This window comes from Electrophorus electricus, chromosome 7 (assembly GCF_013358815.1).
Source record: "Electrophorus electricus isolate fEleEle1 chromosome 7, fEleEle1.pri, whole genome shotgun sequence".
NCBI classification, from domain to species: Eukaryota; Metazoa; Chordata; class Actinopteri; order Gymnotiformes; family Gymnotidae; genus Electrophorus; species Electrophorus electricus.
This window is the reverse complement of record NC_049541.1, coordinates 12,076,908-12,090,926: the sequence shown is the minus strand read 5'-3', so window position 1 is coordinate 12,090,926 and position 14,019 is coordinate 12,076,908. Positions and strand designations below refer to the sequence as shown.

General features: G+C 45.5%; 1 protein-coding gene across 2 annotated transcripts; it reads right to left on the bottom strand.

Annotated features, from left to right (window-relative positions):
• Window positions 1-271: 271 nt before the first annotated feature.
• Window positions 272-13,874, bottom strand: vezt (vezatin, adherens junctions transmembrane protein). Of its 2 annotated transcripts, none has more exons than XM_027020670.2 (12): window positions 13,803-13,874; window positions 11,717-11,860; window positions 9,875-9,964; window positions 8,806-8,990; window positions 8,304-8,579; window positions 6,797-6,946; window positions 6,509-6,656; window positions 5,952-6,280; window positions 5,578-5,771; window positions 4,263-4,360; window positions 3,534-3,738; window positions 272-3,203 (listed from the first exon to the last, which is right to left on the bottom strand). In XM_027020670.2, the coding sequence occupies exons 1-12, from the start codon at window positions 13,836-13,838 to the stop codon at window positions 2,665-2,667; spliced, it is 2,394 nt and encodes a 797-aa protein (XP_026876471.2). In that variant the 5' UTR covers window positions 13,839-13,874; the 3' UTR covers window positions 272-2,664. The 2 variants fall into 2 exon arrangements, with proteins under 2 accessions (XP_026876471.2, XP_026876472.2); XM_027020671.2 differs by having other exon boundaries at window positions 6,797-6,934.
• Window positions 13,875-14,019: the final 145 nt, after the last annotated feature.

Sequence of the window (14,019 nt, the reverse complement as noted above, 5' to 3'; positions counted from 1 at the left end):
ACAGACACACTGACGATCTTCACCTGAGTAAGCAGGTCGGTTAGTCGACTTCGCCTATACTGTTAGATCCGGTTATGCCTCACAAAGAACGGTTTGGATTTGTTATTATTTTTGATAAATGTGACTTCAGATTCAGCTTTTGCTGCAGAGTATCGTGGCGATGATGAACGATGTGCGATCTGAGGGTGGGAAAGGAGGCGTGGCTAAACCCGCACAGCCTACTCACCCTGGACCGATTAACTGACGTATACAGAAGTGCAACAGGCCGAGATGAATTTGGGAACTTTATTTCACAAATGAATTTGTTTGCTGTTTGAAGTGCAAAAAAAATTTTTTTTTACAAGCATCAGAAAAGGCTTAGTTGATGCCGAGTGAGAACACAGACAATCTTGCACGCATTCATTCACTCACAGTCACGGTGTTTTTTTTGTTTGTTTTTTGGAGGAGGTTTTGAACATTAAAAAATGAATGCACCGGGGAACAAGTTCAAAAGCACTAACAGATGCACAAAAGAATTAGCAAATACACACAGGTTATGATGCAATTATTGTCGCCATGATTTCTCCAGAACTTCAGAAACCTCTGGGCAGGGCCAAGTCACACACTTGTGGGACCAATGAATCGTGTTTAAGGCATGCATTATATTATCAACTGTTTGTTACTAAGGTTTATTTACTGCTCCGCTGAAATTTTTAAACTTTATTTACAAAAAGAATACTCAAATAATAATGGCTACTACAGATTTCAACTGAGAAGCAGGCAGTGATTTTTAGGAGGTAACGGCTTTGGTTTTGTGCACTGCCTGTATTCATACCGAGTGATTACCTTCTCAAATAGGTCCCTTTTCCAACAACAAAATGCTAGGATTAACCAGTTTACCAGTGCCACCTTGTGGACGAAAGGATGACCAATAAAAAAAAGCATAAGAAGCACATGTAATTAAAACTAAATCAAGTTGATTATGGTTCCAATAATGTATTCCAATGAAATTTTGGTCAGGGTATACTTAACCCTACACTTAACTCTAACCATCTCGCAAACACCCCTACAACTTACTCTAAACGTAGCCAACTGCTCCTGAATGAGTCACCATATATGATGACCAGTGTTTCTCAAGACAGTCTTTGGACTCAACCAGGCAGTCCCCATTTTTGCTTTACCCCAGTATCATCACAATACCTTGTATCGTAATACACGTTCCTGAACACATCAGGGCACAGAGACAGGACTGAGGGCTTCCAGAACACTGACCAGCTGCACACTACCAGGAACAAGATTCAGACGAATTGGGAAAAGGTGCACAATTAGTGGCATCACAGCAGTAATTGTTAATAATTAATGTTATCAGTAACTAATATTGAATTTAAACAGCTTATTAATAATAATAATAATGTGCCTGTATGTAATGCAAGTACCTTATATGCCATTAAATATTTAGCTATTCTTTAACGAGATATTTAATTTTACAGTTTACATACTGGAAAAGACTGAACAATTATTGTACACTTTTTGATAGCAATTAAAAAGCACCACCACAGGCTCATTGTGACTATTCATTAGGAAATGTCAGAAAAAAGTAAATATCATGCTATCATGATATATTTGGTATTGTGAAAATGAATCAATTTTTTTTTTTGCCATATTTCAAACCCCTACTTCCAACAGTTAAGAACACTGTATACCTGACAGTTATACTGGTACTTGGGTCAGAGCAAAAACCGAGGACTGTCTAGAAGATTCTGGGATACAGGGATGAGAAACATCGATCCAGCACGTCCTTTATTTAATGATCAAAGGTAATAAATGGACGCATGGAAATTACTGAGGTAGTTATGTGGGCTCTGGTTTCTCCAAAAGCTATTGTTAATATCATATTAACCATTACATAAGACTCATGTGTGTGTTTTGTTTCAGTGTGTGTTATGATTATCGTTGTGCTAGGACACATTTGAAAAGTCGAGCTACATGTGAGCACAAAAACTACCGTTCATTACCAGCCAATCCAATATGTCAAAATGATTTACTTATGTTAGAAAAAATTAGAAGCAACAATTTAAGTTAATAAATTATAAGATTTATGTTGGATGTCTATGATGTCATTTGTTAAGGGAGTGAAAATCCATTCCAAAATCTCATTTCTGTGAGTGGCAGGGTGAGGAGACACCCACAGATATCCCAGATAACACCACAGCAGAACGTTGAGAGAGTTGAACCAGTGGGCCTCTTCTGAAAGACGGTGGCCTTCTGAAATGTAGCACAAGAGGAGTGGCCAAATCAAGTGCTCGTTTCTGCCGGCCTGCACGGCATGTATTTATAAACACTGACCAAGGTCCGTCAACACACACACACACAGCGACAATGCACATGTATGCGGACAGGTAACCAGCATTAAATGTAAATTATGAGCTGTGTGTGTGTGTATATGCATTTTTATAGATTAATGTAGGATTCTGTGTCTGTATGTGCTAGCCTGTACCTGAGGCATACAGAGAGAAAGAGGGATGGATGGATTACACACACACACACACACTCACTCACTCACTCACTCTTACACCAGCTACATCCATTGATGCCAGTCTCCTGAAACAAGCTGAATAAATAAATCTACAGTTGATGGGAATAAATAACCTCTTTGCAGTAAAACAGTTCATCGATGTTCGTCCTTCAACACCTCCCTTCCATGTCTTTCTCTGGCTGTGATGTCACTTCCTCTTCCTCCTCCTCTGAGTCCTCATAGGTGCATTCCTGCAGGTGTGTGAAGTTGTGGGAGCGAGCAGCTACCTGGGCAGCCAGAGCAGAACCAAAACTAAGAGCTTCTGAGCCATGCAGTTCCGTCAGCCTCTCAATCACTGAAAGGGTTGGGACTCTGGGAGTGAGGGGGTGTGTCCCATCCTGCCCTGCCTCCTCATCAATCAGTCCATCTGATTGGTAGAACTGCAGCCCTTCTGACACGGCCTGCCCGCTTCCCTTATCCTGGGTTTCTCTAGTGCTTTCGGTGCCTCCGCAACAGAATTCAGTCACTGGCCTTTCTTTCCCTCCGTCCTCCTTTGCGTCTTTCGCCTCCTCGGCTTCCTCGTTCACATCCTCTTCCGGCACCTGCTGGCAGACGTGGTTACCTGCTGTTGCCGTGAAGTCGGTGCAGTCTGGAACCGCTGAGGATTCTGGGATGGCAAGAGGTTCCATAGCAACCTGTGTTAAGGCAGCTAGAAAGAGAAACAAAGACAGTGAGTCCCAAGGCCCGAGACTGCTGGATCAAGGCCACGCAAGTGACCATGGAAACTGAATCATTATGAAAAGCAGATTCCCTGGAGCAGGACTGGCCAGCTCCAAAGAGCTGTATTGGTTTCTTAGTGTGTGGGTGTCTACATGGTTCTCAAGACATGTATTAGGTCAGGAGTGATGGATTACTGCTGGAAATGAGAGAGGAAAAAAAAAAAAAAAAGTGTTACTTGAGATTTGTGAGGGAGGGTGTGTGTGTGTGTGTGTGTGTGTGTGTGTGTGTGTGTGTGTGTGTGTGTGTGTGTCTGTAGCACCTTGGTCGCTGAACAGCAACAGCTTGCATTTGTCTCTCTCCCCTTCCGACGTTCGAATCCCCAGGACAGACTTCAGCTCAAGTAAAACCCTCCTCGACTCCTCCCTCTCGTGACGCTGCCGCTCCCGATCCCATGGCGACAGCATGTCCACGGCCCCGCCCCACTCCGTGTCAGAGTCCGAGTCGGAGACGCATGCCTCCAGTTCCTGTTCACATGCACACCCATGAATGCTGCTTATATGAATCTCCACCATCTCCACCACTTTCCAGGGGGCAGTGTGTGTTCTGGGACTCTGTTCTAGGGGCAGTGGAACACACTTGGGGGTGGGGATAACGCTATAAACATCCTTAAAGCGCTATCTACACCCTTCGGAGCTCACAGATATCCTGAATGTAACTTCACTGTATCTACACTGCTACTGGATTCGCTTTTAGTGTACAGCTGAGGTTTTCTGGTTTATTGATCACACAGAGGGTGGTTTCTTTCTGTTCTTCATTTAGGCACCAATTTGTTGCCCAACACAACTGCCGACAGCAACAAACAGACTGTTAGTGGTTACTTCAGTGGCTGCTAAGCAAGAGCAGCTGTGGTAGATGATATAAAGTGTCTACAGATGAAACCAAAGTTCTTTTGTGACGAGATAAGGAAGTCATTTTCCCTGCCTTATTCACTCATGTCAACACTCGCCACCCCCCCCTCTGCCCCTGACCCCACCCACACTGGACGCACCTGTTCCTCTGGGACAGGGTCTCTGTCCTCTATGTGTGTGACGGGAGCAGGAGGAGCTGGGGCAGGGTCAGCTGCTTCCTCTGGACCTTCTGCACTTCCTGTGGAACACACACAAACACCATCACATATCCATTGAGCGTCTGAGGGTGAGTGCACGAGTATGGGTCTGAGCATCTGTGTACAGGCACGTATGACATTTCACGGTGAACTATGTTTCAAACCATGTGTGATCATGTTTGTGTGTGACTACATATCATCATGCCTCTGTATTTGAACATTTGATACAGACCTACTTGTAAGGTGAGGTAGGTAAACAACTTAGAGGTCTAGGTCCTGCAAGGACTGGCATTTCCTGGTTTAACGCCAGCTGCCTCATCTCCACCCTGTATCAAAGTCACTGAATTGTGCGGTGCTGACTGGGGAGATGTGGCTATGCGCGGGTTGACGTTTGCACGACTGTGCAGCTGAACTTTGAGCTGCTTCTCCCGCTGACTCGCTCACTTGATGACTACATCCGCTCATTCTCAAGAAAAGTAGGACACGTCCCTCACCATCCAACACACACCATAAAGACAGACACACACACAGACACACACACACACACACACACACACACACACACACACACACACACACACACACACACACACACACACACACACACACACACACACACACACACACACACACACACACACACACACACACACACACACACACACACACAGTCTCGCCCCCTCTTCCTTTATGCATCCTAGAATAACTACTGGGTGGGAACTAGGACGAATAAGGAACTCTAAAAATATTCCTACCAAACACCCTGTTACTATAGAAACCACCAGAAAGACATTCCTGAGGCACCTTTGTGTATGATGTGGGAATGCACAAACACACAGGCATAAATCACAGCAGGGGCAAGGCACAAGGTCGCTGGCATTTTTTTCAACGATATTGTTATCAATCAGAATGCTTGTCGAATATTACAAGGGTTTTGAGGAACATGTTAGAAATTGCGTAATAAATTTATCAGGTAAAAAGGCTGTAAAAAGTCTGACCTCCCATCTTAATGATGCTTCTCTATGACACCGTTTGCCTTACCTGGCGCTAATCTCACAAACCCGCTTGAGTGATTCACACGAGTGCGCCCCACCTAGCACTGCTGTTATTTTACCCTCCTTTATTCCATGGACGCGCTCCAGTTTCATAAAGAGCAACAAAAACGTCCCCTCCTTCGTGCTACAAGCCGTCCTGTGGAGGCCGAAGGGTCGAGCCCTGTGCTACTGTGGCTGTGTCGGCAGCGGTTTCGAGCCCTGACCTGGGCAGCCGGTGATGCGGCGCACCATGTGCTCGACCTGTGAGGCCACGTCATCCCAGCAGCAGGAGCTGGCCTGCATGTGTGGCTCCAAGAGGTGCAGCCGCTCCCGCAGCTCCTGGTAGCCCGCGCACGTCACCTCCTCTGTCTCCTTGGCGACCATCAGCTTCTCAAGCTCGTCCTCCAGGATGATCACCCTGCACACAGGAGGAGAAGAGTAAGACGGACAGAGACACTCGGACACTAAATAAACTTCATTGATGTACTGCTCTCTGCTACGATGAAGGAACCCTACTGACGCTCCCTCAACGCATGTACGACACCCGGGTATTTTTAACTAACTGGCTTGTGGCACAATCAAGGTCAAAACTTCGTACTCGCTAAGCAGCGTCCGGAGGTGCAGTTGCAAGCTCCGCACGGACGTGTGGAGAGTGTTAAGCTCCCGGCATTTCTGGCGGGCGTGGTTCGCCCGGCCTGACGATTGCGCCTGGTGCTGCATCTCGAAGTAACGATGGAAATCATAGCTGCGTTGCAGGTCGTGAAGGCAGTCAGCCAGGCTGGGCCGGAGGGAGCCGGTGACTGCGGCCACGCTGTGGTAAGCCAGCAGGCGAGGCTTGGGCTCTGGCTCCTCCCTCCCCGATGACAAAAGCAGAGCCAGTCGGCGGAAAAACTCCGAGCTCTGCCCCACCCACAACTGAAACAGGAGCTTGAACAACGAAAACGCACCATCAGGCAGTTAGTTTTTGTTTTTTGTTTTGTCAAATGACAATCTCACAAAGTAGGTTTTTTCTGGTCAACTTCAGGTTCATCTATTTGTGTTTTTAAAAATGTATGGTGTTTTCCAAAAAAATATGTATGTCCTAAAACATTTTCGATTGTAAAATCATAAGATATACGTCTTGCTTAAGTGACGTAAATGGTGGTTTTTGCTTACCTTCAGGGCAGGCAGGCTGTAATCATTGGTCAGCTCCTGAGCCTGCTCATCAGAGAGATGCTCTGCCCCCAGGCCAAGGCCCAGCTCTCTGATTGGTACAGTGGAGACATAGTTTGTGACGTTGTCGATCTCAGAGTTCAGCGGGAACGTAAATGAATGCACAGTTAAGGAACCGGCAGCTATGATGCCAAGCAGCAACATCACGTCATGGACACAAAAAGCATTTTAAACCATCTTGCAAGTCATGGTGTAATAATAAATCTAGACAATATTGCAAGAAAAGGATATGACTTGAGCATAATGCAAGTGGCGAGGCGGGAGGCTCGGAACGCACACCGTAGACTCTGATAGGCCGCTTTTCTCAGACCAATCAGATGCTGGCTGCGCAGTTGCCCCGCCCTGTTAAAGGGACAGGCCGCACTCACCCTGTCGAGTAAACTTGACAAGTGAAACGTGATCCAACTGTGCAGACGTCCGAGAACCATCAGGGCAAACACACATTGCATATGCTCAGTACATAACCAGCACAGCTTCTGCCACTACCTTTGAAATATGTAGAAAATCACACACCTACATTCATTGGCTTACTTGGATCACATATCTCACACACACACACACACACACACACACACACACACACACACACACACACACACACACACACACACACACACACACACACACACACACACACACACATCCAATTATATTGCATTCAGCTGACAAAATTAAAAAAGTGTACATAAATAAATCTTCCTAATGCATTTATAAAATATGCAACAAATTACCCAGCTTTCAACTGAACAAAATAACTAATTAACTTTGATTCTGAGTTATGAGGTTTTATGACAACGACAAGATGAGTGACAGTGATCACCAGATAAATATTATTCTAACATATAAAAAAATTATTCTTGCAGCTGTACTGCCAATCAGCTGTAAAACTAGCATGAAGCAGAAGGTCAATGTCATGTGAGACTGAACTCATATGTTTTTGTCTACTATAGGACTAAACCTGCTGTGAAGCACATTGTCATTAGCTTGATTCTAAAATAATACTGAAAATCCCACATCAGGAAATTAAGAGGAAATTAGAATGCATCAGCCCACACAGAACAAATTATGAAGCATTATTTCAGCATTACTCATAGCTACATAATGATCTATATAATACTGACGACCTGCAGACTTAAAGAGATGTTTTGGACTCCAGAAAGGGTTTAAGATGAACATAGCAGAAACTTAAGGAAAAAAGGAGCTATGGCCATCCTAGAGAAACCAAGGTTGATCACAGGATTCTAAGAGTAGATATCGGACACAAAAACAAAGCTGCTTTAAATGAGAAGGTAGTTTTACCCAGCTCTAAATGTTTGCAGCAAGAGAGAGCAAATAACAGTTTCAAATTTTTAGATTAATTTCTTTATTTGATACTGTGTCAAAATTTGGCCCACGCATCAGCATATTGGCATGAGTATCTGTGTGCTTCTCTGTCTGTTTATGTTAACGTAACTGCTTACAATTAAAAGTGGCTACCTCCATGATACATAAATAACTCTACTGACAAAATGTCCAAGCCACAGACACCAGAACCAACAACACAAACAGTGACTTGAGATGCACCAGAACAGAAAGAACAAAGGACAACGCAGGGGAACGACAACATTACACAGTGACAAAACAAGCATGCTTGTGTGTGTGTGTGTGTGTGTGTGTGTGTGTGTGTGTGTGTGTGTGTGTGTGTGTGTGTGTGTGTGTGTGTGTGCGCGTGCGTGAAAGAGCGTATGTGGACACTTACAGGGTGAATCCGCGGGAGATGACCTCCGTCTCCTGGATGAGGCGGAGGGATTTGCGCGCCAGGCTGGTGAGAGCGCGGCTGTGGATCACCAGGCTCTCTAGCTGGGCAGCGTGACGCTGGACCAGCCGCTGCATCCGTGCCTTCCGCCACAGAGACGCACCGCAACACACACCCAGTGCGCCCACACACAGCCACAGCAGGACCTGCCCTTCCTCCGCACAAGAGCACCAGGCTGCAAGCAGGACGGCCAGCAGTCCGACAAATATAGAGACTTCCCTGGGAAGGGACGTACACAGGAAGGCATGCCCGCACACGGGCGCGCGCGCGCACACACACACGTATGCATGCACACACAAAAACACACAGTGAATCCTGCCTGCCTCCTAATTAACGTTTAAAGAATTTGACCATACATCAGGCACTTGGCATGCATGCATGTACGTGTAATGCACACTCATATCATTGCACACAAACGTCTAGGTTGAACGCAGTGTGTGTGTACCACATAGAAGGTGATGAGAAGTAGCGGGGTGCGGGCAGAGCTGTGCTGGCACTGGGGCAGACAATACTAGTTGAGCCCAGAGACAGAGCGCTAGGGTCCAGCAGCTCGATCAGCTCCACATCCTCCTGCAAGACCACGTCCTGAGACAGTACACAGCGCAGAGCGTACTGACGAAACCCAGTGTCCTGCCAGAACACACACACTCAAAATCTGACTCAATTTATATGTACATTACCCATCCTAATTTTATAGCAATGATGTGCAGTCAGGCCTTTCTAAGGGCTAACAAAAAAAGTGGACAAAAAAATAAATAATTTAAACATATTTTATAAAGTAAAAAAAAAAACAAAACATCAGTGTATTCATATATTCATATACTTTACGTAGTCCTGGTTACTGTATAATGCATTTCTCTCTGAGGGTGGTACAAAACTGCGTGTTAGTATGACTGCAGGGACTGGCTGCAGTGGACGTGCCTACGGGCCCCTTCTGCTGATATTGTGAAAGGATCTGTAATCTGTAATGCCATTAGCAAAATGACAGGAAATCTGACCAGTCTGCTGGAAGGCACGTGTTTTGTAATGCCAGTATGCCAAATCATTTCCCCTGTCAACAATACTTATGAAAATACAGGGGATCATTTTTGCCATTAATAACTTAAAACTTACTGTTAACAAAATAAATGTTTCATAATTTAAAAATCTATTTATGAGTATTAAAGGCAAGCTTCCCACACAGAGTGGAAATATCAAACATATGAGAAATGATGCTTGTCTATATCCAAGAACAATTTCTACAAAAGAACAATAATTAAAAGGCAGGAAACCCATATGCTCCTCAGAGACAGATGGTCTGAGTGTAAACACTGTACTCTGGGCTGCCTCATGTGCACTGGGGCTTCAGGATTTATTTACAACCCATTAATAACAGTGTCGAGATGCATGTTTGCCATATGCTCACTTCAGCTGCTCATGTCAGGTGTCATGTCAGTAACAAAGTAAAGAGCCTGTTTCAGCAGCATAGCAATGACTGAGCAAGTAGATCACCCACTCCCCCCAGATCCTCTTACCAGCTGCTGCTCCAGCCTCAGGGGGGCACTGTGCTGATGGAACGGGCCGAGACGCCACAGAATCTCAGCCAGCCTCCAAATACCACCCATCTGCAAACCACACGCATGCATGAGAACACAGCACTGGATTATCAATGCCCATGTTTAGAATGTGAACATTTACAGAAAAAACAACATCTGTACAAACTGAGAGGAAGTAGGTACTGGTGGGCGGGATTACTGTTTAAATTCAAAACAACAATCAAATTTCGCAGTGACTGCTTGAAGGCTTCAGTACACCCAGGCTATTTGAGCTGATTGGACCTGATACTGTTCCGCCAGAGCAAAAGGCCAGTGTGAGATTAAACACAGAGCAAGCGGACATAATGTGCTGACATTAAGTAGAACCTCTGGGTCAAGGCTTTCATTATACACATACAGCCAATCCTTCACTACGTATCTCAATCATGCGGCCTTTAAAGTCACACTCATTTAAAAGACAAACTATAGGCTTATAGTTTGTTTTAATATATGACATCCTGTATCAGTGCAGACATTCACACTCTCTCTCTCACTCACACACAAAGTCTAAGGCCACTACAGCAAGGATAAATCTAGCTACACTGGTTACACAAATAGTTTGATCACTGATTAATCCTGGGCCATAACCCCTCAATTAATAACCACCACGCTATCCTCAGGATGGTGTTACCATGGTCAGATTCAGTTTTTGTTCTTTCACAGCTCATCATTCCTTAAGAATTTGAAAAAGAACTCCGCTCTCTTAGAGTTCTGCCAACTCCAATATAAGTGTTGCCTGTTGCCCACATTCTTGGGAGGATTGTGTTGTAATCCGTGAACTCAAGGGGGGTTGAATTGTGCTCACTGCTCGTCAGGACCGAATGCAAAAGACCGAATCAAGGCAACGAATTCCTCCCTCTACCCCCAACTTTTGAGGTATTGCCAGTGTGTTCAGTATTCTGCTAGCGTTGCTCTGGGACATTCGGGGGGCTTTGTGTGTTCAAGAAAGCCAGAAAAGAATAAAAAGAAATGGAGCGCGTGTGTGTATGTGTAGAAGCTTCAGCGGAAATTGTATTGGCATGGGCCTGCCCAAATGTTAGCAAGTCATGCAAACACGAGCCAAACTGAGCCCACTGCCTCTGTGTTACTGTAACTTAAGATTCCATGGCACAGCTGACCATGTTCCAATACAGGTTTTACACAGACACACATACACACAAACACACTTACACACACACACACACACACAGAGGCATGTACATGGCTACCTGCTCATGACACATGCACAGGCGCATGTGCGCGCACACCCGCAATCAGCACAAGCACAGCCCTGCAGGAAACATCACAGCACTGCACAACACAGTTCCTAACTTGACAAATCTTCCAACATTTAATCATATCCTGTTGCACTTATGACCAAGCGACTGACATCAGTTCCCGGAGCATGTGACGTAAACATGAGCCTGCATTTGGTAATATCAGATTAGGCATTAGCATCTGATTCCTCTGTATTAAAACATTACACTCCACATAAAGGTAGTTACATGCACGATTCAGGGCATGTGTGTACTGCAAACGCTCTAAATCTGCTCTGGTTCAACAAAGCTGCAGTGTTTTTATTTCTCGTTTAAATTCCAAACTTTGCTACGGCATCCCATTAATGTTCGTGCTCTCTGGATCGTCAAATGCAAATGACATTACACCACAAATGCATTACACAACTTAGTCCTGTTATGATGCAAGACCAATCTTGTGTTGTAGTGATGGTATAATATTGTCTGGTGATGGCAGAAGCATGTTGCTAAAAGGTTAGCGTAATATTCGGGCAAAGCTGGCACTCACCCTGGAAGGGGGCGGGGTGTCCTGGGGGAGGGGACCCTCCCGAACCCCAGCACTTAGCTCCTCCTCCTGCAGCTGAGAGATGGGTGAACATGCCTCAAAATCGGTGTGTCCTAGATCCTGTAAATACTGGAACAGCGGAGAGTTCTATAGAAAGACGGGGGGGAGACAGGGAGAGAGAGAGAGAGAGAGAGAAAGAAAACTGAGAGGTCATGATTCAGATATTCCTCTCAGGAAACTGGACGCTACTCTCTCCGTGAAAGGAGCTGCAGCAACCCTTTCTGACCTCCTCTTCCTCCTTTACCTCCACATCATCCCTCGCTTCTCTTCCCCCCCATCCCAAGACCCTTCATCGCTCCACGCAGGATACGAGTTCGCCCTCAAAAGCCAGAGTTCCGGCCCGCCAACACAGATGTGCGGCTTTCCGCCGACGAGGCTCCGGACGCTCTAGCCCCGGAGCAACTGCATTTCCAGCCAGACTGGCACAGCTAAGGAGCTTTATTGCCCTCACATCCCTGCACCCATCAATTCAGCCGTACTAATCTCACAAAGTACAGGCCCCTTTGCTGAGACATGTTGGGTGGCTAATTCTCACATAAGGGGAAGGGAATCTGGTTTTTGTATGTGTATGAGGTAGATACAAAAGAAGCAGCTGAACTGGCCAGTGGATGAAGACCTCATTTTCAGCACACAGTTTACTGGAAGGAGAATTTGGCAGAGGTGGCCTGGGACACCATCTGTGCTGACAGTACATTATGTTACACATGACATGTTCTAAAAGTCACAAGACCGGTACAATACACCCATCCTGTGTGGACAATGACAGAAAACATGAATCCTAGACACCATTTTTCACATAAAAAAAGCAGCCAGATGTACAGGACACAAAATCATACTGAGGCCCATGGGCCAATGAGACAGTGGTTATGACCAAAGTAAGGGATTTGTTTGTTTGTCACTGCACCAATAAACAATGTAATTATTTCATTAAAAGCACCATGTCCTGGAGAAAACTATATTTCGTTTCTCTCTCGACACATCTGTGATACGAAATGCCAATAAAGCTGACTATGACTACACCCAACCATACAAAAAGACAAAACAGATCCAACTAATGATAACTGATGAGGTGATCTTACACTGCATTATGTAGAGTGTGCAGAGGAAATCAGGAACGGAGATGTAGTTTCTTTGGCATGCAACACTAAGGAAATTGGTGTAAAACAGCCAGTCTGACCAGGTTGAAAGCTGATGAACAGAGGAGTAACTAACTGAAATGTAAATATTCAATCCTGTGCAGGATTTTCCAACAGTCATCTCTGCAAGTAATTTTTTTTATACTGTTTACTCAATGTAAATGACTTTAATACCAGTTTTCATGCAGATAGATTTTACCAGAAGTTGTTTATTGTGAGAAATATGCTTTTTCACTCCACAGCTGCTTGCTATTACTGGAAGAGCGGCATAACCAGGCAGCGTGCTCTCCTACAGCCCGTCATTTTGAAGTAGTATTGCAACACTTTAACAACCTCCCTGCCTACTTGTGGCTGATATTGTCGCTGGGGAGGAAAATAATTCAAATAAAGCATAAGTCGGAGCGCTGCCAGCACTCATGCCGTGCACCATACACTTGGTACGGCATGGATGTATAAAACCACAAAACATTAGCTGGCAGTAAACCAACACACGCAGCCGTCCCTGGCAGGATGCTTGCCTGCTCCATCACCCGTACAAACACAAACGTCTCCTCCTCGCCACACCCCTCGCTTCGCTTCGTTTAGCTCTCAGTTAGCCTTTAAACGTGCCCATTTACGGTGAACTAACGCCAAACAAAATAACACGGCCTTTTGGTACTTTACTGAGACACGACCAGCTGGCTCGATGTGTAGCCAAGTTGCATAGGTTAGCTAGGATAGTTAGCTACAGAGGAATAACGGCTGGCGGCCAGCGTATCACTTGTCCCCAATGATATACCTGCAGCAATTGGTCGAAGGCGAACACCGCCCGATTTAAAGCGCCTAAGATGTCGGTTGCTATAAACAGAGTGAACTACGTTACAAAAAAATGCCTAAACGTACCAAAGACTTACCTCGAACACAACCTCTTCGTCCAAATCCTCAGTCATAGCTCTTGTCCGACATACGCGTCCAACAAGCGCGCATGCTGGGATTGTAGTCGGTATGAACCAACGGCGGCGTCCACGGCGCGCCTGAGTTGGGGCGAATGCGCAGAGCGAACTACTTTACCCAGGAGTCTGTGCTGGGCGTGACGTGGCGAGAAGAGTCGCCCGACTGCCCCCAGCGGTG